General features: G+C 53.5%; 1 protein-coding gene and 1 non-coding gene across 8 annotated transcripts; both read left to right on the top strand.

The window, feature by feature from the left end:
* On the top strand, positions 1 to 2,689 carry LOC102741160 (septin-4). Its single transcript, XR_014140681.1, has 3 exons — positions 1 to 1,543; positions 2,192 to 2,345; positions 2,664 to 2,689. It is a non-coding gene; the product is annotated as a septin-4 (transcript).
* A 4,576-nt stretch (positions 2,690 to 7,265) lies between these two features.
* On the top strand, positions 7,266 to 23,247 carry SEPTIN4 (septin-4). Of its 7 annotated transcripts, none has more exons than XM_081805288.1 (12): positions 11,454 to 11,772; positions 16,773 to 17,063; positions 17,447 to 17,540; positions 18,014 to 18,100; positions 18,604 to 18,727; positions 21,405 to 21,539; positions 21,653 to 21,770; positions 21,860 to 21,961; positions 22,149 to 22,245; positions 22,334 to 22,496; positions 22,660 to 22,759; positions 23,027 to 23,247. In XM_081805288.1, the coding sequence occupies exons 1-12, from the start codon at positions 11,770 to 11,772 to the stop codon at positions 23,084 to 23,086; spliced, it is 1,374 nt and encodes a 457-aa protein (XP_081661414.1). In that variant the 5' UTR covers positions 11,454 to 11,769; the 3' UTR covers positions 23,087 to 23,247. The 7 variants fall into 7 exon arrangements, with proteins under 7 accessions (XP_081661416.1, XP_081661414.1, XP_081661415.1 ...); XM_081805286.1 differs by lacking the exon at positions 11,454 to 11,772 and adding an exon at positions 14,348 to 14,561 and having other exon boundaries at positions 22,334 to 22,554; XM_006735050.3 differs by lacking the exon at positions 11,454 to 11,772 and adding an exon at positions 14,353 to 14,561.
* The last annotated feature ends 1,389 nt before the right edge of the window (positions 23,248 to 24,636 follow it).

The raw sequence follows: 24,636 nt of genomic DNA, 5'->3' as shown, positions 1-24,636 counted from the left end.
ATGGTCAAGACTAATAAAACTGGGTCCAAGGTAGCAGTTTCAGCACCAAAAGGGTCTGAGGATACTAACACAATTCCTCAGCGGGGACCAGGGTACATTCTTGCCTCGAGCTCACGAAGTGCTGCAGCCCCCATAAGCCCTTTGCCACATCGAAGATCAGAAGCTGGGCATCTCACCACTCTCTATTCAACATCAGACTATGCTCGATCTAGCTCCCCCCAGTCAGGGCCTGGCCTTGCTGGAACACCCGTCCCTCCAGGAAATGATACTCGATCAAAATCAGAAACATACCGCCATCACTCTCTCCATCGAAAGAGCCAGCAGAGTCAGACAGCTTCCCAGGCTGTCCAGATGCAGCGGAACGTTAGTCCATCCAGAGAGGAATCAACACGAAGAGGTGGTGAGAGCAAGCCAGGGCGTGACATGAGTAATCGCTACTCACTAATCCCAGATGCCAAATCCTCTCACCGGTTGAGTTTTGTAGACCAGAAGGATAACGTACAGATCTTACAAGAAGAAGACCCACCCTCCAAGGTCCAGTACCCACAAGGGGTCAGAGTTCCCCGTAGGACTTTAGTTTGCCCAAAGGATGAAGCAGTCCAAACTGAGCCCATCCGAAAGGGTTTGACTGCTTCTGATATCAGATCTTCAAGGAGACCCTCTAGCCCAGAACACAGCAGTGGCCGTGTCAATGCAGACTCTCGGACAGCCCAGAGAAGGATCCCCGGCCAAGAGTTTGAAATGAATCGTCTCAGCTCAATCTTTACAGAACCCAAGGCTTTGCATAGGAATATGAACATGGAGTCATCCCTCAGACTCTCTGTCCTTAAGGATTTGGATGGTGGACACCGAGTTCCTATACGTCCAGATCCTGAGTCTATCCGCAAACATTCTGTCTACGCTGACATCAAGCCCTCCCCAAAGGTCTTAATATCATCAGAAGTGGAGTCCAATCTGAGGTCCTCAACCAGAGGAAACAGCGAGGTTGGCCGTAGGGTCACCATCTCCCCAGAGGGACAGTTACTACATTCAGCATCCCGGGTGACATCTCAAGTAGTGTCTGAGAGCCCCCCAAAACCAGTGTTTGTCACTCCAGAGCACAGCTATAAGCAGCACACCCAAAGGCCTTCAGAAAGCCTCTGCATGTCCCCAGGACCCACCCGAAAGCACTCTGTCCACGCAGAACTGGAACTGACCCCTCGGCCTTTACCCCCTCGGTCCTTACCTAGGTATGGGCCTGATTCCTCATGGTGGACCTTACTCAATCCTGAAGTTGAAACACCCCAAAGCCGGCCGACAACACCTGATTCTGCGTCTAAGTCCCCTCCTCCCCCAGATCCTTCATTGTCCTTTTTTGAAATGGACTCAAGTCCTTCCTGTGAGGAAATGATGTTCCAGAGAGAGAAGGCAAGTCCCTCACCACCACCACCACCACTAGCATTACCAAAGGAGTCTCCAAACCAGGCATCATTGAGCGAAGTGCCACAGGCCCTCAAGTGCTCCTCCAAACAACCCATTCAAAGGTTTAGTGCTTTCTTCTTGGGTATGTGAAGAAGCAGACTGCCCAGGTGCTGTCCCGATTTAGTGAGGTGGGACATTGGGGTGGGCAGGAAAGGCCCCCCTTCTTCAATCTGGGCCTCAGAGCTGCCCTCCTGCCAGTGCTAAAGTTAGTCCCATCCTTGAACCCATTGCTCCATTCCTTCCCTGCCAGCTTCTCTGAGCTCCAAGCTAATGACTTTGGTGACAGTGCTTGGGCCAGCGTCAGGCATTGACTCTTCCAGGCAACCCTGCTTAACCTTTCAATGGAGGGTAGTAGAGAGTGGTTTGCAGGGTGGGAAGTGCTTCCCAAGAATGGAGATGAAGAACTGAGCTGGGTGAGGGCTGGTAAGGACTGGTAAAGAAAATAAGGTTCTCAGGCAAATATTCTGACAACAAAGTGGTGAAGGTGGGGCATAGATATGCTAGGACCCAGACTTCAAAGAAGGGAAAGGCATTAATAGTGGCACAAAGAGGGTGGAGAAAAGGGAGGGGGGAGTTTAGTCCTAGTCTGCAGGGGCTTCTTGGAAAGAATCAAGGGCTGAGGGCACCTTTGGGGGGAGAAATATGGAGCTAGAAAGGGAGATGTTAAGTAGTGGGGGGAGGGACGTACATCCCACAGAGTAAAAAAAACAACAATCTCTGTTACTTTCAGATGTCTCTGAGGAAATGTACAATCGTGTCATCTGGTGGCTAAAAGGTCTGTGCTTTTCCCTCCTATGGATCCATTGTAGGGGTCTGGGAGGCAGGAGGACAGGTGGGAGGGTGACCTCTATGTATCTATAGAGCTAGGGCTATCAAGACCGTACGTACTGGGGGTTTGACTTAAAGGAGAAGGGGAACTTCTTATCTTGTCTATAATTCCACCGTTAAGAGTCATTCCTTTGGGAATTGGAACCTTTTTCATTTTCAAGGGCCTCCTTTCAATGGGAAGTAGTCACTTCTGGAATGGAAAACAGTTTAAGCCCATGCCTTTCAGTTTAGCTGGACTTACCTTTCATGTGATTTTTTAAAAAACCAAAAAACAAGTCACTAAGACAAACTACCTGTTTCACAGTCTTCCTCAGGGCTAACCCCACACTAATTCAGGTTGATGAGTCTCCTCTTGTGTCTCTCTGGTTCTTCAGAACTCTCCTCAAGTCCCCGTAGCTAGACCTGGGAGGCATTGGCTGCTACCCAGCAGGATCTCCAGGGATGTCAGGCCTCTACCTTGTGGCCATCAGTGGGTCCTATAGCCAACTCTAGAATCCTTTTTAATTTTTTTTTAAGATTTTATTTTTAAGTAATCTCTACACCCAACATGGAGCTCAAACTCACAACCCTGAGACCAAGAGTCACATGCTCTACCAACTTAGCCAGCCAGTTCTAGAATCCTTAAGAGAAGTGTCCTCAGATACCCCCCTCCCACTTTGTTCCCTTGACCTCTCTGGTGGGAGGGAAGGTGGGGACCAACCCTCATTTAGTGAATCTTAGTAGCAAGGAGTTCCTGCTTTGAATGTTGTAGCCCAAAATATGCTTTAGTCTGTGAGCATGAGGGAGGCCAGGGCTCTGGATGAGGAAGTTCCTGGGGAGGAGAGAGCCCTGGGAACGCAATCCAGTCCCACCCAGCATAAGCCCTCCGAGTGATGGGCAGCAAAGAGCAGAGAAGGGCATCCCTGCCCCTCAGAGGGAGCAAAGCTCTATAAAGTTGAGGTTTAGTAGAGCATGGACTCTGGAGTTACACTATTGGGTTTGAGCCCTGTCTATTTTCTCACGGTGACCTTGGATAAGTTATTTTATCTTTCCAATCATTAGTTTCCCTATTAATGAGAACAATGGCAACCTCTTACGGTCCTTATAAGGACTGACCAAGCTACTACATGTACAGCACTTAGCATGGGCCTGGCAACAGTGAGCCCTCAGTAAATGCTAGCTGTTGCTATTTGGGCCACTTGCACTAGGAAGGATGCTGGGCCAGGTTATGCCCAAGTCCACTGGACATCTTTAGTAAAATTCTCTTTTTCCCCTCCTGTTGCTACTCTTTGAATTCCATTTGCTGCCCCCCTGGGAATGCCTGACTTCTACTTCTCCATTATGACAGATGAGGAGGTAAGAATACCCCTGGGAAGTTACTTCCAGTCTTCCTGTGCTCCCCCTTATCCAAGTCTCTCTCTTAACCTCTCATGGAAATAGGAATGGAGGGAGACAGACAGAACTGCTCCCTATGGTTGGGCAAGTTGTTCACTGCACAAGGGCACCTAACAGGGCAAGTGGGGGCTGAAATCTAGCCTGCGTTCCACTTGCCACGCTGTGCACCTGTGGGGCTGTGTCTCCCCAGAGGGAGATTTGCACGAAGGCCCTATATGAGCTGGTTGCAGCCCTGGAGAGATGAGAAATCCTGCCAAGTGCTCTGTGGGAAGGCTGTCTGGGAAGCCATACATTGGATCAGTCTCCACTTGGCTCTCCTCTCTCCAGCCTAGGGCACTCCAGAAAGGGAACACTTTTCTGGGTTACACACTATTTGAGTCCTCAACTTGGAAAGGCACAAGGTAAACTCTGCTCTCAGCAGCCCTGTGTCCTGAATTTGGCAAAGAGTGTCCTGATTTCATAGTGCATTGTTCCTCTAAGTACTTTAGTTCTTCTTGGCCCATGTTTGATAAGATAGTCTGAGCTTTTCCTGCCTCCATTCTTTCTCTTGCCCTATCTCTTCCTTACCCAAAGCCTAGCATGGATTCTAATGGGCCCCATCCATGGGCTAGCCCAGGATGGACAGTTAATTACAGATGGAAAACAAACAAGGAAGGTGGGGCAGGACAGCCTGAGCTCAGATAAGGAAACAGCTGAAGGCGGGGGGCAGGGGGTGCCAAAAATGTGGCTGCCACCCTCTCTGCCGTGGCTTCCTATTCAGCCCCGTGCTCTGAGCTCCACTGCGGGTGGAAACAGCCACTTCTAGAGATTACCTCTAAGCAAGACTCTTAAATCCTTTTCTCCCTCTTCCCCTCTTCTCTTCCTTCCTTCCTCCCTCTATCCTTTCCTTCCACAAACAACTTTATTCAGATGCCTAGCACTCTGCTAGGCACTACTTGGCGGGGGAAGCATTGAAACCTCAGAGCACACACATTCTTTGGCCATGAGAAACTTACCATCTGGTTGGGGAGATAAGACATGGGCAGGAAACATTTAAACAACAATATGAAATAGTTTGCGCTCAAATGTCCAAATAAACACAGCAGACTGAATATGTGCTCTTGCAGGATCTTAGGGGAAGGGGAGTCATCAGGGGATATGTGTGTGGTGGGGGGGGTCAAGTTACACCCTCCTATCTTAATAGCTAGCCTCTCACTCACTCCTTTGATGCACTTACATACTTTTGGGAAGGGGTTAGTGTTTTCCCTCAGTCAGGATATGATAGTTTTGACTGATCAAGTTCCTCCCTGTTCTCCCCCACCTTCACCCCCTTTCTTGGTGCATCTTGTTTTAGTTTAGGGAGTCAAAAGCCTTGGCAGCAGGACGGCTCTTTCCCAAAATAGCTCTTATGCTGTCTCGATAATTGCAGCTCTCCAGCCCTGTTCAATAGCAGGGCTGCTCCCCAGAAGCTGGGAAGAGAAGCTGGGGAGAGACTAGCTGGGCCTGCTGGTCTTCTCTGGCTCTTTGGAAGTGGGGTGGCATGGAGGAGGGCCAGGGACTCCTCACAAAGCGTGAGAGTGCTAGGCCTTCCCCAGCCTGACTTCCAGGCTGCATGGCCCACAGGCTATCCCACAATAGAGAATCTGTGGTACCTGTGTCCAAGGCCTCTGGTTCTTCTGATCTGGGAATGGTTGACTGTAGAGTCTGTTCCAGATTCCTTTCCTTGCAGGAATTCTCTGGTGGCCAGCCACAGCTCCTGGCTTGAGGACGGCAGCATGTTTGTTGTTGAGCTTCACAAGCCCTTCTGGGTCCACAGCTGGGGACAGAGCCTGATTCTACCATTTCTCTCTTAAGTGTCAGTCTCCTCCCAAGTGGCTCCTCAAGGCCCTTTTGTCTAAGGAGCAGGGCTTACAGATGCTTCTCATCCTTGGACTGGTACATTAGGGGCTGGAATCTCCCCAGAGAAGGTTATGCTGGACTGAGGGAAGCATTCCTAATGGCTTTGTTTTTGGTATCAGAACTAGCAGAAGCTCAACAGGAAGGTCCCCTATGGGGTCATCTGGGACTGTCTTCTCACACAGCCCTGGGGAATTCCTTGGAATAAAGCAGCTCTTGATGGGAAGGGCTGCAACGCCCCTGATGGATGGGGCTGCCTTGGCCCCAAGATCCTTGTCCTCAAGGCACCTAACCTAATTGCCCTTGAAAATGACTTCTCAGGCTGTCAGCAGACAAGGTGATTTACTCCCTTCTATCTCTATCAATTATGCAAGAAACCAACTCTGGAAAGCAGGCCAGGAACCAGAGGAGGCCATCTCAGTGATACCTAAAGCAGACTGGTGTCTTTAAAGTGACATGTCATTTGGCCCCTGAGGATGGTATGGCCAGCGTCCTGTTGGCACTTGAGGCTTGGGGAAGTTTTGCTCAGGTAGACTCCTCGACAGAAAAATCCAGAGTCCTGGAGGAATGCAGGGATGCTCTGTGTTCATGGGGATGTTAACAGAATCCCAGGAGGTGGGCTGTCTGAAAGGAACCCTTGAACCATCTTTCCCACTGCTCTCATTTTCCCTTGCTTTGTACAGAGGCTTGTAGCTGAGAAGAGAGGGAATTGAAAGAATGGAGCAGAGCTGCTGAAAATGGGGCAGGGCACCTCGGGGGGCTTTTCATAGCAGCCTGACCCCTGCCACCCAGCTGCTTTTCCTGTCAGATGGTGCCTTGTTCATTTCCAGCTACCATGGGCAGTGGAGTCCAGAGCTGGATGGGAGGCTGGTAACCTCTGACCCACACTTGCTATTTTGGGGGACAACCTAGGTTGACCAACTCATCAGGGTTTGCCTGGGATGTTCCTGGTTTAGCATCCTGTGTTCTGGGACCCCTTCCAGTCCTGGGCAAACTAGGACAAATGGTGACCCTAGGACAGGCCAAGGTGCAGTGTATGTCAGCAGGAGCCCCCGGAAACACAGGGCAGGGGGATGACATCCTGCCTGCACTGTGAGACCTGAGCAGGTTGTCCCTCTGCCTATGAAATGGGGGCAGGAAAATCCTATGCCTCTCCCTTGGGCTTGATGGTGGAACTGAGACGAGAATCCCTTGGTTTTTTGTTCTTCTCAGAATGATCCCACATGGGGAAGAATCTGCCACATGTTATTTTGGACTTTCTCGTGTATTTCCTGAAGCCCCTTGGTCCCCTCTTGGAACCCATCTCCAACATTGTATCTTGCTGTCAGAGTAGCTTGGTGGTGTTTGAGATGGTGGGTTTTTCAAGTAAGACGAGCAATAGCAGGCCTGGGTAGATGAGGGAGCTTGGCTTCAGCAGGCAGGGAGCATCCTTGGGTGAGGAAGAAAATCTTACCACAGAAGCCACCCTGACAGCTGCTCAGCCACAGGAAGGTTATCCTGAGTGACAGAGATGGCCATGTCCCTCTCCCCTCCTCTGCTCAGCTGCCATGAGGGCAGAGGCGAGTGACAGCTGCCCTGTGGGGGCTGAAGGATCGCCTGGAGGAGGGGCACAGAATGTGAGGCAGTTCCTGAGAGAAGCTCAGGCTCTGGCCCTGAAGGTGGGAGGGCAGCACTGGCCAGAGTCACTTCCTCGGCACGCCCACCACAAGCAAAGTCATTTCGCTCCGGGAGTCTCCACAATGGCTGCGCTTGGGAATTCGGCTCAGTAAGTCTGAAACCAAGACCTGCTTTCTAGAGACTGGAGTGCTGTTTAGCTGGACGGGCTGACTCTACAGTTGGTGGCAGTGTGGGCACTCCGATGTCATTTTAGTCTCAGGCCCTTCTCTCGTCCCTCGACACCCATTACACATGCACATTCATCATTTTTTGGAGAGAAAGCATTTGACATTATGACAGCTGACAGTTGCTGATTTGGTGTTGATAATTTTCTTGTTAGCTGAGATAATAACCACCACTCATTTTAGTGGCTACACCATTCTAAGCGTGTTACCTTAGTGAAGCTTTACAGCAACCTCATGAGGTGGACTTTTTCTCCCGATTTCATGGATGGAGAAACTGAGGCTCAGAGCTGGCTCCTCAAAACCAAGAGCACTTTAGGGAGCATCCTGCCCTAGGGATTCACACACGGTGTGGAAACCCTTCTTCCATAGCCACATCTTCCTGGAAAGTAACTTCTCAATATTTCAGCAGTACCTTCAGATATCACAGATTATGAAGGGAAAGGCTTTAGGGAGGGTAACATTTGTGTCTTTGCATGTGAACTATGAGGCTGGGAGGTGAGTATGAGCTGGTAAGCGGCCAGAATGAAGGGCAAATTCTGGGTCAGTGAAGCCCAGAGCCTCAAGGCTTGTCTGTGCTCCAAAAATCAGAGTGGAAAACTGATCAATGAATCCTTTCAGTCAATTCATATTGATCAGACACCTCCTGGGGGTAGAGGCCTGGTCATCCAGGAAGACATTACATCACATGTTCACTGAACTGAAATGAGTAGAGGTTAAAATAGAAGACATATTCCCTGTCCTTGAGGGGCTGTGGTTAGTTTGGGAGAGATAAGTATACAGATGTGTCACTTGAAAGGGTGTGGACATTGAAGAACAAAACAAAGTCCAGTGAAATGAGTTAGCAAAGCTTCTAGCGTAGAGGCACTTGGAGGGTGAAGTCCAGGTAGACACAAATTTTGACTCCATATGATGAAGACCTTTGGTAAATTACTGCCCAAAGATTGAAGGGCGGTAGAGTCAGTGAGTTTTTAGCCATGGAAGATATTCAAGAAGAAGCTGGGAGGTGAGGTGGGGGCCCTTGAAGGGGGTCACATTCCTGTGCAGATGTAAGTCCCTTCCATCTCTCAGCTCCTGTCCCTGCCCTACTGCAGAGAAGGTGCTGGAAAGGCCCTCTGGCTGGCCTCTAGCCCTCTGCTGGCTCCAGAACTGCCCCTCACCATAGCCATAGAGCAGGTGCCAGGAAATGCAGTGTTCCCTGGCCTTGCCACTCACATTTCTGGCCTGCCCCAGGATCCTGGGACACTGGGGAACAGCAGGAGCAGGGGAGGGGCTTGGGGTATTGATTTCTCCACCACAGACCTTTCTGGACAGACTGGCTAAGGTTTCCTTGAAAGACACAACCCAGTGCTAGCTCTTTGGCCCCACTAGGGCCCTCTGTCTATGTCATCAGTGACTCATCACCTCTGGGGGAAGGGAGGTACAATTAGTTCTTGTACCACTTAAGAGAAACTCTACTACCCAGAGGCAAGAGTGGCCTCTGCTAGTCATACAGATCTGAAATCCTGTGGTAATCACTATTTATTCTTGGCTTTTGAACCTGGGCCTTTAGCTTGGCCCACGTGCAGCATCCTTGTTTAATTTGGTGCCCCACAACCTTCACCCGTGGGTAGGCAGGAAAGATCCAATGGAGGGGGCCAGGAGTTTTTTCACACAGACCCCATTGGCCTGACCTAAGCAGAGGGAGCCCTGGCTAGCAGGCTGAAGGTGTGCGCTGATCTGAGTTTCTCAGGAGAGTCAGGCTTTGTGCCAAACAAAGTGTCCACTCCCCAGAGCCTTGGCCTGAATACCCCCACTCCAGCAGTGCCTGGGAAATTCTACTCTCGTCAAGGATATCAATTCCTGGTGGGATACTGAATTTTAAGGAAGAGTCAGCGCTCCAGGAGCCGAGGGGCACTGAGGCAAGGCTGGCCAGGCCGCGTGCTAACTGGAGGTGGGGAGGAGCACTCAGTGGTCAGTGACTCCTACCTGGGCTGCCATATCTCGGCCCTGCTTCCACCCAGGTGTGAGGCTCCACCTGCCCCGACCCAGAGCACAAGCGCTGGAGTTGTGGGGAGTCCAGTCCTGTCTTTCAATGGAGAAACAGAGGCCTAGGGAGGGGAAGAGACATTCAGGCAGTGAGATGGTCACCAAAGCTGGCATGGGGTCCTAAGCCTAGGCCAAGTTCTCTCAGAAACCCAGAGTGCGGCAGGGTCAGCACTCGAGGTTTTCGTGGGTGGAATGGCTCAAAGTCTGCCTTTAGCTTTTATTTTGCCCAGCATGCTTCCTGTTGGGCATCTGACAGAGTGATTACAAAGGCACTGTGAGCATCAAGACCTTAGGAGTCTTGGCTTAGAGATGAGTTCCACAGTCCCAGGCCTCTTCTAGGGGCTCACTTCCCTCAAACAAGCTGGCACCAATGTGCCTCAGGACACACAGGGCAGCAGGTGCCAGAGCAGAGCTGGGATTCCAGCCGCAGCTGAGGATGAGCTAGCTGAGCTGCTTTCTGAGATGTGTCTGTGTCCACACCTGGACTACAGCCAGGCCTGGCGGGGGGGTGGGGGGTGGCGGGGGGGGTGGCGGGGAGGAGGGAACTTAAAATTGTGGAAAACAAGGCTTTGTGATGGGGCCTGTCTTCCTTGACATAGGCTTTCTCCCCTTGGCCCAGCACCCCCAGCCCAGGCCGTGCAGAATGCCAGTGGAAGCACCCAAGAGGTAGTCTTATGAGTGCAAACATGAGTACTAGTGGCCTACAGCTAGTTCCCAACAGTGGGGCTTTGTGTAGCTGGAGTCTGATGTTCAGGTCTGACGGCAGCAGCTGCTTGTACTTCTGCAGCCTTCCAATAGCCATTGGTTTTTCTCTAAAGAAACTCTTTCATGTCTTTGTTTTCCTGAGTACAGCTTCAGATCTCTTGATCTAGCCCAGGCCTTTTCCAGGAACCTTTCTATACCTTCAGAGGTTCCCTCTTATCCGAGCCAAGCTGCTGGTCCCTATCCTAATTTAATCCCTTCATTTTCTGGTGTGGGAAATGAGGTCCAGAGAGGTAAAGTGAGTTGCCCAAGGTCACCCAGCTAGGAAGTTTTCTCCTCAACGCACTAGCTTATGAATGCCCCTGATTTCTTTAAGCAATGGCACCCCCCCTTCCATCCTTCAGTCCACCAGGGCCAAATATCCAATAACATCTCCAATAGCCACGCCATGTTTTCTGAGCTGGTTCTCATCTGCATTCCTAGGCCCTTCTGCTAAGTTCTAACTTGATCCGAACCATGGCCACTGGTCACAGATCAGACTGAAATAGGGTAGGCAGGCTCGGGCCCTTCTACCAAGAGAGAGAGCCATGTTGTGCATGGGCCTCAGTTTTGTCTAAATTATATTCAGGCCAGTCAGCCTGCCCTGGGGGAAGGCTCTTGGGAGTCAGGGAGAGGCATGCTTCTGGAAACTTCCACAGAAGCCTGACCAGCTCAGACCTGTATTAGCTCAGGAAATCCCTATCAACTCCCCACCTTCTAAGCATCTACTTCTCCTTTGCTGCTCTGACCCTTCTGAGCCTCTAATGCCTCTAAAGCTGCTGGGGCATCTGTCCCCACAGCATCGCACCTGCTTGCCCAGCAGAGAACTGGCTCAGGCCTGGGCTGGGCCTCTCCCCAGGCCCTCCCACTTTCCTCAGCCCCAGACAAGGCTTTAACTGCCCCATAAAGGCCACCAGGCCTCTTCCCTTCCACCTTTCCAGCAGATGATCCCTGGATAATTTATGCAGCAAATCCTCTTTAATCTTTAATCTAGGGTCCTGCAGGAAGGGAACCTCTTGTCTCCTCTTCATAGCTTGGGTAAAGGTAGAGAACGTCCGACATTCTACCTTAGGAGGTGTGGACTGGGTAGGGACAATCTGTTATCTTGGACATAAACCGGGTTCATTTCCTGCAAACCTTTGGTAACTAATGGTTTCTCTTCCAACTCGTGGGCCCAACCCCCTCTCCTTCCAAAAACATCTCCTGGGGATGCCAGGTGGACCCTTCCTTTTTCTCTGGGCATTTGCTCAAGCCCCCACCGTCATGTGCTGCCTGAACAGGCCACTCTTAGGGGCTGAGTAAGGAAGAGCCAGGTGACCAGTGCAGCGCTGTCCTGAGCGCCTCTGGGCACCCTGCGCTTCCCGGGGTCTCGGTCTGCAAGGCCCACCCACCGCTCACCACCCACCGCGGGCCGCCCTCACCCCTGCAGGAGCCCGCGATCTCGGAGGGCAGGCCCCGCCTCAGGGCCGGCTCGCCCCGCCCCCGCCGCCAGGCCCCGCCCCCGGCCGGTCCGCACTCAGGGCGGCGGGCGGGGGCCGGCTGTCCGGCGAGGTCGGCTCGCAGCTCCGGCCGCGGGTCGCTCGGGCGCTGTCCAGGCGGAGCTGGCCCGGCCCGGGCTGCAGCCATGGTAAGGCGCGCGGGCGCGGGGCAGGGCCGGGGCGCGCAGGGCCCGCTGCTCCCGGCGGCTCCGCGGGGACCCGCGGCGCAGCAGTCCCGGCTGTGCGGGGCGGGAGGCGCTGTCTCCGGCTGCGGGCACAGGCGGGCACTGCTGGTGGACGTCTCTGTGTCGCCGCTTCCAAGTTTCTCCCTCTGATCCGAGCAGCGACGGAGCGGGCCGCGAGCCCCGGGATGCTGCCGGTGTTTTTGGACCGAGGGGTGGGTCGGTGCTGAGCGGAGCGGGGGGAGGGCGCCAGCAGAGACGCGCATGTTGGGCTGGGGAGGGCGCGTCAGCGACAGGCGGAGGTGAGGGTCTCCCGCCCTTGCCTGGGTCAGCTGTTACCCGGCTGACCCCTCCTCACCCACCTACCCTGGGTTCAGGGGCCAGTACCAACTTCCTTTGGAAAACACACAGAGGAGGCCTACAAACACCGTCTGCCTCCCCAGGAGGGATGGTGAGACGCTTGGGCCCTCCTTCCTGCCGCCTGGCACAGAGCAGCTCCCAGGCTCTTCCCACTGCGCGCTCTGCCCAGGGACCCCTGAGAGAGGGAAGCCCAGCCCACCATCCTACCCGTGGGATCAGCTCTGTCCCTCTGCCTCTGAGACAGGAACCATGGGGAAGCTTCCTCCTGCTGCATCCTACACTCCCCCACTCCCAAACCAGGTCCCTCTGCAGCAGTGGGGGGTGGGGGAGCTCATTCCTGCCACCTGTCTGGAGGAGAAATAGTCACCCCCGCCAGCCTCCTGGGGCCCCCAGGTGGGAAGTTTTGATGTCTGACTGTTAGGGTGCCAGCTCCCCTGCCATCCCTGCCAGAGCCTGCAACAGACACAGTATGCGGGGGGGTCAGGGCCTCCAGGCCCCATGCAAGCCTCTCCTCCCAGTTTGGAAGCCCCCCAGCCTTTGCCCTCGGCACTGGGAGGTGCAGGCCGTTACAGAAGGAGGAGATCTGTGACCAGCCTGTGGGGCAGGATGCTGGCTGTGGACAGCCTCCAGAAGGGAACTTCCTGGGCCCACTGGAATCAGAAGCTTCCAAATCTGGAAAGGCCAACATTTTGGGCTTTTGTCTTTCAAGCTGTGTCCAGGCTGAGGCCCAAGCCTTGGCTAGGAAGTCTCGGTGACCTTGTGACCTTCCCCAGAGGGGGGTTCCTGGGAGAGGCCAAGTGGTGCTTGTCTTTATCCCTGCCCTGCTTCTCCCCACATGGGTACGGACACAGTGATTGTTCCAGTGATGGAAGCCTGGGGGAGCACTGACTGTCCCCAGTGCCAAGCCCAGCAGGGACCAAGAGGGGTTTTTTCTGCCACACACTAAGTCCAGTTCAGCTGAGGTCTCCGTGCTTTCAGCTTGGCTGAAGCCACCCTGTTCCTCTCTAATTAAAGACACTCCACCACCACCAGAGTCCTCAGCTGTAGGCCTTTGAGGACCAGTTCTTCGGCTGACTGGTTCATGTCAAGCCAGACTCCTCTGGAAGGGGTCTCTCTCTGAAAGGAGATCAGTGTCCCAGCTACTTCGGAGGTCAGTGGATACAGTGGGGAGAGCTCCCCAGCCTAGGAGACCAAAGGGGTTTTAGTTTTCGAGGGAAAAGAATGACCGGCCAACATTATTAATAATCCTGTGATTTGAAATGTACCTTCTCTCCTCAGGTTCAAAACAGCTTGAGGTATCTCTCCCCAGCCTTCCTGGGAGGCAAGACAGGGCCATTCATAATTGGACATTAAGGCCCCGAAATTAAGATAATATTCAAAATCACAGAGGGTGTTTTTGGCCAGCCCAGAAACACTGGTCTTCTGACTCCACGTGCACACTCCCAGCCAGGCCCCTCAGTCTGTCTCCCACCTAATTCACCGAACTCCTGGCTCTGAAGCCTCTGGGATACCAGCCTCCCTTTGGCCCAGACCCATGCCCCTCAGAGACCCAGTGCTAGCAGCATCCCCACGGACTCTCTTGAAGCAGTGGGGTGATGGAAGTGATATAGGTCCCCATGAGTCACAGGTCAGGTATCCTAGGGTGTGGCTGGGACTCTGCAAGGAAATCCAGGGGCAGATTTCTGAAGACAGTGGGGTTCCCTGCTGGGAAAACAAAAAGGGACACTTGGGAAGAAAAGCAGGGCTCTTCCCATAAGAACATATTTCCAAGGGATTCTAAGACCTCCCACCCTCCTTTAGCATTGCTTAGAGTTAAGGTGAAAGAGATTGGAGTCCTTTGGGAGTGGAGTCTCCTGGGTGGCTGTCCCCATGTACTGATGGGCCAGGTCACCTTGGGGACAGCTCACGACCCTCTGGCAGGCCTCGGGGTCCTTGGGGGTTAATAGGAGAGGCCAGGTTGATCAAGAGCCTGTGCTGCAGACAGACTTGGGAGGCTGGTGCTGTGCCCACCGGGGTAGGCAGCGGGCAGGCGTCATGGGACAGCCAATCAGAGGAGGAGGGGACTGCAGAGAAACAGAGTGATCCTGCTGCAGCTGAGCTGTCCTTGGAGGGTGGGAGCCAAGGGAAAGGGAGGAGGAGGGGGTGGGGAACGACATTCCACAGGCTTTTTTGGCCCCTGACAAAGACAGGGGGGGTCAAAGAGAAAGGGAAAGGAGCAAGCCAGGAAGCTGGATTACAAGAGCATCGAGACCAGGCTGTTTCAGTGTGCGAGGAACTTTGCCTGGGAGATAAAATTAGACCTAGAGCTTGCCGACAGGGTGTCCGAAGCGTGGGACATGGACCGTTCACTGGGATGGCAAGGCAGTTCTGTCCCTGAGGACAGGACTGAAGCTGGGGTAAGGTGCTATTCTGGGAGATGGGGGGGACCTGACCTGTCTCCCCCACTGCCTTGATGGGGATTGGGGCTCAAAGTCAAAAAATGATTTGGTCACTGTGAGTGCTGGGGGTGGGGGAGGAGAGATAGGAGGTGAAGACCCTAGTGTCCTGACTTCTTGTCTAGAGCCCCTGTAGGCCCCTCCCTGATGAGCAGCCAAGACTGGCAGGGAACCCAGGAATGCTGGGTTCCTGGTGACTATTGGAAGACTGGGGATGGTAGGGGTCCCATCAGTGTCTTCCTTTCTTCCTTAACTGCTACCCCTCTGCTCAGTGCCCTTGGGGAAACCAGGTGGAGCACAGTTTTCTCTCTTTCACCGGGACCAAGGGCTGGGTCACTGTGGGGTTATGCAGAGAGGCAGGATTTCCTGGAATTCCCCAGCCTCTAGCTGCCAGAAAACAAGACCTGCTACACCCCTCCTCCCACCCCCAGCCCCATCCCTTCTCTGTTGCCATATAATGAATTCTCCAAGCCGGGACACTTTGAGAGTGAAAAGGGGCACACTTAATCACTATGCTAGGACAACAAACAAACTAGGATGGACAGTTACTCCACTGGAACCCCACAAATACTATCAGTGTGAAAGCCTGTTAGGCTTGCTTCAGGACAGCCTCTTTTGGTCACTAAGCCCCTACATGCTGGTTCCAGTTCCAGGCTAAAGGGCCTCTCTCCTTCCCTCTGTCCAGGTGGGCCCTGGAGACTGTGGCTACAAGCAGGTGTGGGGACGTGAGAGGAGACAGCCTAGAGGTAGTTCTTAGGGGACTTTTCCCTGCAGCCTTCTGCTGTCTCAGTCCCTACCCTCTGGCATAAACCTGGCAATGTGCCTGTCTGCCTCCCTCAGTTCTTCCCTCTGTTAACTGGGGACCTGCAGAAGACTGTGGCCATCTTGTCTCCCCTCACCCGGGCCGGGACTCCACAGTGGTCTGGGATAGCCCCCACTGGCTTGGCCAGTCCCCAGGGAGTGAGTCAGCCGCTGAAGCCAGCCGTTGTCCATTGTCTGGAGGTGGCATGTGGGTATTGTGAGGCAGAGCTGAGCCCAGCACTGCCAGGCACCCCACAAAGGGGGCTGGCTCCCAAAGGAGAGAGGAAGTTTTTGGGTCTAGAGTGGATGTGCACACTCCCAGGCAGACTCCACTCCCAAAGGACTCCAATCTCTTTCACCTTAACTCTAAGTTAAGTGTGCAGGAGTTGGGGGGAGCGGCCTCTCTTCCAAGTTGGAGATGGGGGGGAACAGGTCTCTACAGAGGAGCTGGCCATTCTTTGCCTACCACCCCTGTGGTTCAGGGCTCAGGCCAGATCCCCTCCTGCACTGCTGGCTGAAGCTTACCCCAGGCAGAGGGGGTGAGAGACAACCGATGGGCGCTTCCTCCCATTTGTCCCTCCCAGTTAGGGGTGTCAGCAGCCTAGAGTCCTCCCATCTTCCCTCACTGGGTCCCTCCCGGTTCCCTTCCACCCCGCGCTCAGCATCCACTGGCAGGTTTAATCCTCTCTCCGGGGCCTCGACACAGGTTCCGGTGTGGCACGGTGTCTGGATAAGGGGGGGTCACATCAGCTGTGCTGAGCTCTTTGCAGTGAGTACCTCCAGCAGAGTCTGCCCCTCCGTCCTAGAGCTCACTGACCTGCACTGAGGGCAGGCACAGAGCCCCCTGCTGGCCCCTGATTTACCTGGGCCGGCAGCTCCCTGCACCGTGTCCTACTTCCCTCCTGCCCTGCCCCATTCTGACTGCCCGCACTCTCCTTGAATCCGGAACCACGTCCTCCTCTCAGCTCTCACGCCTCTATTGCTCCCCCTTATTCAGTCTGGCTTGCTGGCTGTTAGGGCAGTCCCTGGCCCCTGGCTTGGCCGGACCCCCAGCAAGGGCAGAGCGGTGAGCACCCCGTTGAGAGGGAGCACCAGGACTGGAGCTCCTCAGATCCCAACAGCAGTTGCGAGGACTTCGGGGGCTGCCTGGGGCTGCTCCAGGATCTTGGGGTCCCTCCTGGAGTCTCAGCTGGGCGGGGCACAGGAGCAGATGAGGGAGGGGTCTTCCTCTGCTTGGCTGCTAGTGCAGTTTCTTTCCCTTCTAACCACAAGCACTTTCCTCTCTCTCCCTCTCACCTTCTCTGGTCTTCCTCTTTCATTCTCCCCTTCGTGCCACCTACCTGCCCACCCCACCCCACCTCCAACCCCCAGATCAAGCGCTTCCTGGAGGACACGGATGATGCAGAACTGAACAAGTTCATGAAGGATTTCCCAGGAAGCGAGAACTGCCACCAACCAGAGGCCAAGACCTGGGGGTCCGGGCCCCAAGTCCTGGAGCCAAGGCCCCAGGCACCGGACCTCTACCAGGATGACCTGGAGTTCAGACCCCCCTCCCGGCCGCAGGCCTCTGACAGCCAGCAGTACTGCTCCTCGGCCCCTCTCAGCCCCTCAGCCCGGCCCCGCAGCCCCTGGGGCAAGCTTGATCCCTATGACTCCTCTGAGGTAGAGCCTCCAGCCCTGCCTTGGTTTTTCAGAGGGCTGGGGCAGGAAGACCCAGGGAGGGAGCAGAGAGATCCCAAGTGTATGTGCGTGTATGTGCGCGTGTGTGTGCATAGGTGTGCACACACGCATGCGTGCATGATGAGCTGGGGCCTCTCTGTCCTGTGTCAGCCCCGGCTCCGTGGCGTTGACGCTCATGTGCATTGGAAACTGACTGTTAGCAGGCCAGGAGCCTAGCTGGTGGCCCCAGAGGGGGCCTCGAAGGAGTCTGACAATACTCCTCTAGGACTGGGGCAGAGACCTAGGAGGGAGGGAGAAGGCTGGTGTTGGGTCCTGGGGCCCCTCCTGCCTCCCGCTCTGATGCACTCTGCCTTCCTGTCCATTAGGACGACAAGGAGTATGTGGGCTTTGCGACCCTCCCCAATCAAGTTCACCGGAAGTCCGTGAAGAAGGGCTTTGACTTTACCCTCATGGTGGCAGGTAGAGCAGGGGAAGGGCTGGGCTGGGTAGGGGTGTTGCAGAAAGGGATGGTATATATGTGGGGAGGGGGTGTGGGTAAGGAAGGAAAAAGCAGCCAGTGACTGTGCCTTTTGGCAAAATAACCAGGAGCTGTGGGTGGCCAAAAGTGTGTATGTGGGGGGCGAGGGGGTGTTGAAGTGGTACAAAGAACACTTGATCAACAGTTTTCTAATATTTGCCTTTTTCTGTGTGACCTTGGGCAACCTCTTACCCTCGCTGGGCCTCATTCAAATAAGAAGGCTGGACAAGCTGTTCTCGCTGATTCCTTCAAGCTCTAATGTGCTATGACCTTCTCAATGTCCCTTCCCAATATGTCTCTTCCCAATTAGATAAGAAAGCAGCTCCCTCTACACCTTGTTCTAGTGGGGTTGCCTCTTGGCCATAGCTCTTCTACATATCTTCTGATCATATCTTCTGTCCTCTCTCCCCGTCAGGAGAGTCTGGCTTGGGGAAATCCACTCTTGTCAATAGCCTCTTCCTCACTGATCTGTACCGGGACCGGAAACTCCTCAGTGCTGAAGGTAAGGAAAGGAGAGGGGTGTGAAGACAGGCATGCAGACTTGACTTGGGAAATCAAACCCATGCCTGAGCCTGGGGCCTGGGGCCTTCCCCAGCAGGCAGGAAACCATGGCTTCCTAGAGGGATTGACGGCATCTCTCCATAGGCCTATCTAGCCTGGCAGTCCACCAGCCAGCTCCCTAAAGATTTGGGTGCCGAAGCAGGGCAGGGACCAGAATCCTGCTCTCTGAGTGAGTCTCTGACCCCCAAAGGATTCCAGGAATCCAAGAAAAGAGCCGGGAGCAGAGAAGAGGCTGGGGCCAGAGCCAACAGCCACCGGCATTTCCTGTGTTGGGAAATGTGCTCCTTGCTGGTTCCCAGAGAACAGGCCCCCAGGCAGCTTGGGGTGGGAAGGGGGGCAGTGTGGATGAGGCAGTCTGGGCAGCAGAGCTGGTTGGGGTGGGCGGTTTGTCCTGACTAGGCAGGTCCTTGCCCTTGCCCTGGCCTCAGTTTCCCCTTTCTCCAGAGCGGATCATGCAAACGGTGGAGATCACTAAACACGCAGTGGACATAGAAGAGAAGGGTGTGAGGCTGCGGCTCACCATTGTGGACACACCGGGTTTTGGGGATGCAGTCAACAACACAGAGTGGTATGTCTGACCAAGCACAGCCCCAGCTGCCCGCTTCCCATTACACACACACACACACACGCACGCACACACACACACACACGGGCGCACCCACAGGCACAGACATAACCAGAATTCTCAGGAGGAAAGTTTGTGGCCTCGAGCACACCACCGCCCCTTACTGGGCAGCTGTCTCTTCCTGTGAAATGAGAGGGAGAGGGTTGGAACAGATGCTCTTTAACGTCTTTTCTGACTCCGACCTATACTTCTATAATGGGGGCGAAGACGCAAGATAAGAAAGTATCAGAAAAGCAAACCCATGTGAAAACATGTAGCACAGGGCCTGACATCTAGTAGTTGCTCAATAAACATCCCCCTCCCTCCTTCCTTTTCTTTCACCAGCCACATTTTAGGTGCCACAAACCACTTTTATTAAAGGGATGAGAGTTCCTTGAGGAAGGGGTGAGGAGGAGAAAGAAGAGGCGAAGGGGAGACAAATGGGTTGAACTTTGTTTAAACTCCAAGCACCCTCTAGGCTAGAAGAAAAGGTGGCTTTGCCACACACGCCATCATCCTTGGCTTTCTTCTTTCAGGAACTGGAAGGGATGCTTAGATAATGGCCAGACCCAAGTGAGTAGATGAGAAGCAGAATGAATGATGAAGACAGGAGAGGAGGTGGTGCCCTTGATGAAATCAGGCAAGGGGTGCTAAGACCACTAGACTGAGTTCAGACCTTGATTCAGCATTTAGTAACTGTGTGGGCTTGAGCAAATGACTGCATTACCGTTTCTTTAGCTGAAACATACCTGCCCTTACCACCTTGCCTAGTTGATCTGAAAATCACCCTGAATGATGCATGTGAATGTGCATTAAAAACTAAAGAGCTGTTTACATTACACTCATGGATTTTAAGATCATAATTGCAGCACCAGTGCTAAACAGAAGTGCGGGGCCCGTTGTTGAAAATGCTGACGAATTTCAAGATGGCCACAGCAGAGAAGCAAACCAAGGGTGGGCCCTTCTGAGATCAGGGCCCTGTGTTGACTGCACAGGTGGCCCTTCCAGAAAGCTGACCCTGGGTAATTGCCCCACAGACTCATCAGACCCTTACAGACCTTTCTGTGCTCTGGTCCCCATGACATGCTTTATCATTACTGTATGTGATGTTTTGGCTTAGCACACAGATTCATCTTCAACTGCAGAGTCTCAGCCTTGAGGGGAGGGCCATTTCTTCTTATAGTCTTGCCCTGGCACTGTGCTGGCACATGGTACGTCGTCTCCTGATGGAAATATTCCTTTTTTTTTTTTTTTAAAGATTTTATTTATTTATTTGAGAGAGAGAATGAGAGAGAACACATGAGAGGGGATAGGGTCAGAGGGCAAAGCAGACTCCCTGCCAAGCAGGGAGCCCGATGCGGGACTCGATCCAGGGACTCCAGGATCATGACCTGAGCCGAAGGCAGTCGCTTAACCAACTGAGCCGCCCAGGCGCCCCTGATGGAAATATTCCTGATGGATCGAGGTGGCCTCCGTGTCATCATCGCTAGGTATATGTCTCAGCACCTGGGGCTCGCCATGAAACTCTACCCCAACCAGCACCTTGTTCCTACTGTAGCAAGTATCATCCCCTCCTTCAATCAGTCTACGTGCCTCCTCTTCCCTTCCCTAATAATAATAATTTCATTTGCTTGGCCTTTCACAGGCCATGCATCTGCACATACGCTTATTTAGTCAACCAGCAGGAATTTATTGAGCATATACTAGGTGTCCAGCCAGTGCTGGGCATTTTAAAGGATACAGAACAAGTGTGAATCATCCTGGTCACTGAGAGGCTTGTGGTCCTAGTGGGGGTGGGGGTGGGGGTGGGTGGGGGGTAAGGGACAGCAGTTCGCTCACATGTGTGTCAATCAACTCAAGTTAGTAAATAGGTCAAGCAGTGTAGCAGCAAGCACGCTGAGGAGTCAGAAGGTCAAGGGCTTGTGTGGGTAGAGAATTTGCTAGCCAAAATGATCTGGATTGTCTCTTAGCCGCTGCAGATTTAGTTCCTTCCTGTATGAAATGAAAGTGACGGTGCTTATATGTCCACCTATCAGGGCACCTGTCAGTGAGGATGAAGCTAAATAACAGAAGAGCAAAAGACTTGAAAATTGGAGTTCTTGAATGTGTGTGTGTGTATATATATATATATATATATATATATATATATATATATATATACATAAAGGATTTCACTGTGTGGTGGAGAGAAGGGGAGAGCATTGTGTACACTGGAAGGAGTCTTCACGGAAGAGAGAGTTCTTAGCTATGGCCTTGAAGTATGGGGTGGGTTTAGAGAGGTGGAGGCGAGGGTAGAAGCACATGAACAAAGGTTTGGAGGCTGGGACTATGAACCTGACTGTGAACGTGACCGAGGGCTTCCAGGTGGCGTTAACCTGCAGGCATCTTATTCTTACTGGTTTGTTTGGTCACCTTGGTCTTTTCCTCTCCTCAAACTAGTATTTATTGAACTTCGCCTGTGTGCTTCGTCCGGTTTTCTAGTGGGACAGGCGAGATACACCCCTGTTGCCCCCAGGTACCTCCCTGAAGATGTGGGCAGGCAGCCAGGGAATAACAGAGCCTTGAGGACACTGCCCAGGGCGTGGGCTACTCTGTGGTCCCGAGCTCCCCAGTTTCTCTGCTTGTCTGTCCCCTGCCCCAGCTGGAAGCCTGTGGCAGAATACATCGACCAGCAGTTTGAGCAGTATTTCCGAGACGAGAGTGGCCTGAACCGCAAGAACATCCAAGACAACAGGGTGCACTGCTGCCTGTACTTCATCTCACCCTTCGGCCACGGGTACGGTCCGAGCCTGAGGCTCCTGAGCCCGCCAGGTGCTGCTAAGGGAGCCGGCCGAGAGCGCCAGGGGCAGGGCTGCTGCTAGCCCGGGGTGACACATTCCTGTTCCCCAGGCTCCGGCCACTGGATGTTGAATTCATGAAGGCCCTGCATCAGCGGGTCAACATCGTGCCTATCTTGGCCAAGGCGGACACGCTGACACCTCCTGAAGTGGAGCGCAAGAAACGCAAAGTGAGGGAAGCTGGTGGGGGGAGGGGAGCAGGTGGGCTTCTGGAAAGGATGGGGTCGCCAGAACCGTGGGCCCCTCATGTGTTTGCCAGATCCGAGAGGAGATTGAGCGCTTTGGAATCAAGGTCTATCAGTTCCCAGACTGCGACTCTGATGAGGATGAGGACTTCAAATTACAGGACCAAGCCCTAAAGGTGGGGCCACTCCAGGGCATCCCTTTTCCATCTTGTTTCTTCGGGGCAGAAGAGGGAAGTAGAATTCTTTTTAAGGGGTGGGAAAGGACCCTGTTTTCCTAGAGTGAAGCAGAGAAAATAAAGATATAGGTGGAAAAGAACAGGTGAGAATGGGGGGTATTGACAGGCCCCCCCCAACTTCTTCCAGGAAAGCATCCCATTTGCTGTAATTGGCAGCAACACTGTGGTAGAGGCCAGAGGGCGGCGAGTTCGGGGCCGGCTCTACCCCTGGGGCATCGTGGAAGGTAAAGCACTGAGCTTGTGACCAGGGCATCTCCTTGCCCTCAGCGGCTCTCCCCATGCTCCTGGCTGACCCCTAGCCTTGCTATGCAGTGGAAAACCCAGGACACTGCGACTTTGTGAAGCTGAGGACAATGCTGGTGCGTACTCACATGCAGGACCTGAAGGATGTGACGCGGGAGACACATTATGAGAACTACCGGGCACAGTGCATCCAGAGCATGACCCGCCTGGTGGTGAAAGAAAGGAATCGCAAGTATGGCCACAAGCCAGGACAGAGCTGGCAGCGGGGGGGATCCCAAGCGCAGCCTTGGGTGAGAGCAAGCCCTTCCTTTGTTCTTCTACAGGCCCTGGGCTCAGTCCAAGCAGGTGCTGGGGTCCCCCTAGCCTTACCAAGCCCCTTTTCCCCTTCCCCTCAGCAAACTGACTCGAGAGAGTGGTACCGACTTCCCCATCCCTGCTGTCCCACCAGGGACAGATCCAGAAACAGAGAGGCTGATCCGAGAGAAAGATGAGGAGGTGAGAGCAGTATGGGGTGGTAGGGATTGACAGCATGGAGGGTCCCTGCTTAATTATAAACCTCAGTATTTCTTGGTTTGGGAGTAGGAAGATCCCTGGCCCCGGTACCTATCTGGGTCCTGGACTGGTGGATTGATTGTTCTACCCAGGGTCTCCATCACACCTCTGGGCTACCATGGCCCTGGCTAAGGGATCAGAGCTTGGGGGCACTTCCTTAGCACTGTAGGACTCTAAAAGGCCCCATTTTGCTGTGTGTGCCTGTTCCAGCTGCGGCGGATGCAGGAGATGTTGCACAAAATCCAAAGACAGATGAAGGAGACGCATTAGCTGGCTTTCAATCCTGGATATTTAAATCTCCTCTTCGTCCTGCCCATGCCGGCCCCTCCCAGCACCAGCTCTGCTAAGGCCCCTGCAGCTACTGCCACTTCGCCTTACATCCCTGCTGCCTCCCCAGAGACTCAGAGGAAATAAAGTTTAACCAATCTATAGCTGCCTTCTGGTGTCGCTGTCTGTATCTTTACCACCTCCTGGAGACCAAGAAGATCCTAGGACCCACTTTTGAAAGGGTGCTGGTTTCTGGCTTTTAGTAGGAAAGAGGGAGTAGGGGAAACTTTCCTCTCCTATGACAGTGTTCGGTCTCTGCTTAGAATCCAACCTGGCCTCTCCTTCGTACTGACCACATCTATCCTGCCTCTATTATCTGGGGCCTGTTGTACTGACCACATCTATCCTGCCTCTCTGATCTGGGGCCTGATCCTCTCCATCTTTTCCACATACAGTATTTTCAGTTCTATGGAAGCTTTGGATCTGGTATCTGCTCTTGGGAAAACATGGTATTACCTGCATGCAGCCTCCTGACTTCCTATTTCCCCTGATTTGGGGAAAGGGATATATACAGAATTAAGCTCTGCCCTCTAGGAAGCCTGTAACAGAGCACTGAACAAATACTGAAACACTTGTGATCATCAAACACTATAGTAAGTGCTGGGAATGAGTAAAGTACAATCGTCCTGGAAGAGTTCAATATTCATGTAACAAATATTAAGCATCTGCTAAGTTGCAGACACTGTTCTAGACCCTGGAGTTAAAGCAGTGAACACGGGCAAGGTTCCTGTTTTGCCGGAATTTACCAGCTGTAGTAAAAGTTCCAATGTTCTGTAAACAGAAACACGTGAAGACAATTTGGCGCCGGGGCCTGGTATGTAAAGCCTTCAGGCCAGCCCCCCACAGTGAAGCTATCGGTTGAGAGTCTGAATCAACGGTTCTCCAGTTCTGCCGGGTTGGTGGTATCGCTTGGCCATGGCGACCTCCAGCGGCCACCCTCCGCCATGCTGCCTACTCTGGCTTCCCAGAGGGGAGAGAGGAAGGGAGGAGCAAAGAGCTGGGTGAGTCCTGTTCCCACTCTCTTTACAGACCAGGAGGTCGCCGCTAGCTAGTGGCAATCTGAGATCCAGATTTCATATCTCTCAAGTGAGAGATCTTTACTCGGGACTGACGGCACCATGCAGGTCCTGAAGGACGGCACGGTCGGTTCGCTGATGCAAAGTAAGGGTCGGAGGAACCCGTCACGACGCAGAAGAGAGGATACTCCCGCCTCCAGTCGGAGAAGACGGAAGACAGAACCTCGCGCCCAGGCCTCCCTTCTCTCTTAGCCTGCGGGGTCTTTTCTCCCTTTCCGGGTTTGGGACGAGATAACCGCAGCGAAACCAAAAACTGGAAATGGACAAACTAAGGTGCCACCGGGGATCTATTTGAGAACTACACCCAAGGCGTGGTCGTCGCCGGAAGTGGCTGTAAGGCCTGTGCCCCTACAAGGCTCCGCCTCCAATTGCGCTACCAGTAGGCGACAGCCACCCCCACTTCCGGCCCCTGGAGCC

Source organism: Leptonychotes weddellii, chromosome 15, assembly GCF_054177405.1.
Source record: "Leptonychotes weddellii isolate Sample4059 chromosome 15, ASM5417740v2, whole genome shotgun sequence".
Classification (NCBI taxonomy): domain Eukaryota; kingdom Metazoa; phylum Chordata; class Mammalia; order Carnivora; family Phocidae; genus Leptonychotes; species Leptonychotes weddellii.
This window is presented reverse-complemented; position numbering and strand designations above follow the sequence as displayed.

Excerpts from the sequence above, each read along its gene's own strand:
- SEPTIN4 (XM_006735050.3), top strand. The coding sequence starts at position 14,502 with ATGGACCGTTCACTGGGATGGCAAGGCAGTTCTGTCCCTGAGGACAGG. Across the intron at positions 17,541-18,013 it reads CTTTACCCTCATGGTGGCAG|GAGAGTCTGGCTTGGGGAAA; the intron begins GTAGAGCAGGGG and ends TCTCCCCGTCAG. Across the intron at positions 22,246-22,333 it reads CCCCTGGGGCATCGTGGAAG|TGGAAAACCCAGGACACTGC; the intron begins GTAAAGCACTGA and ends CTTGCTATGCAG.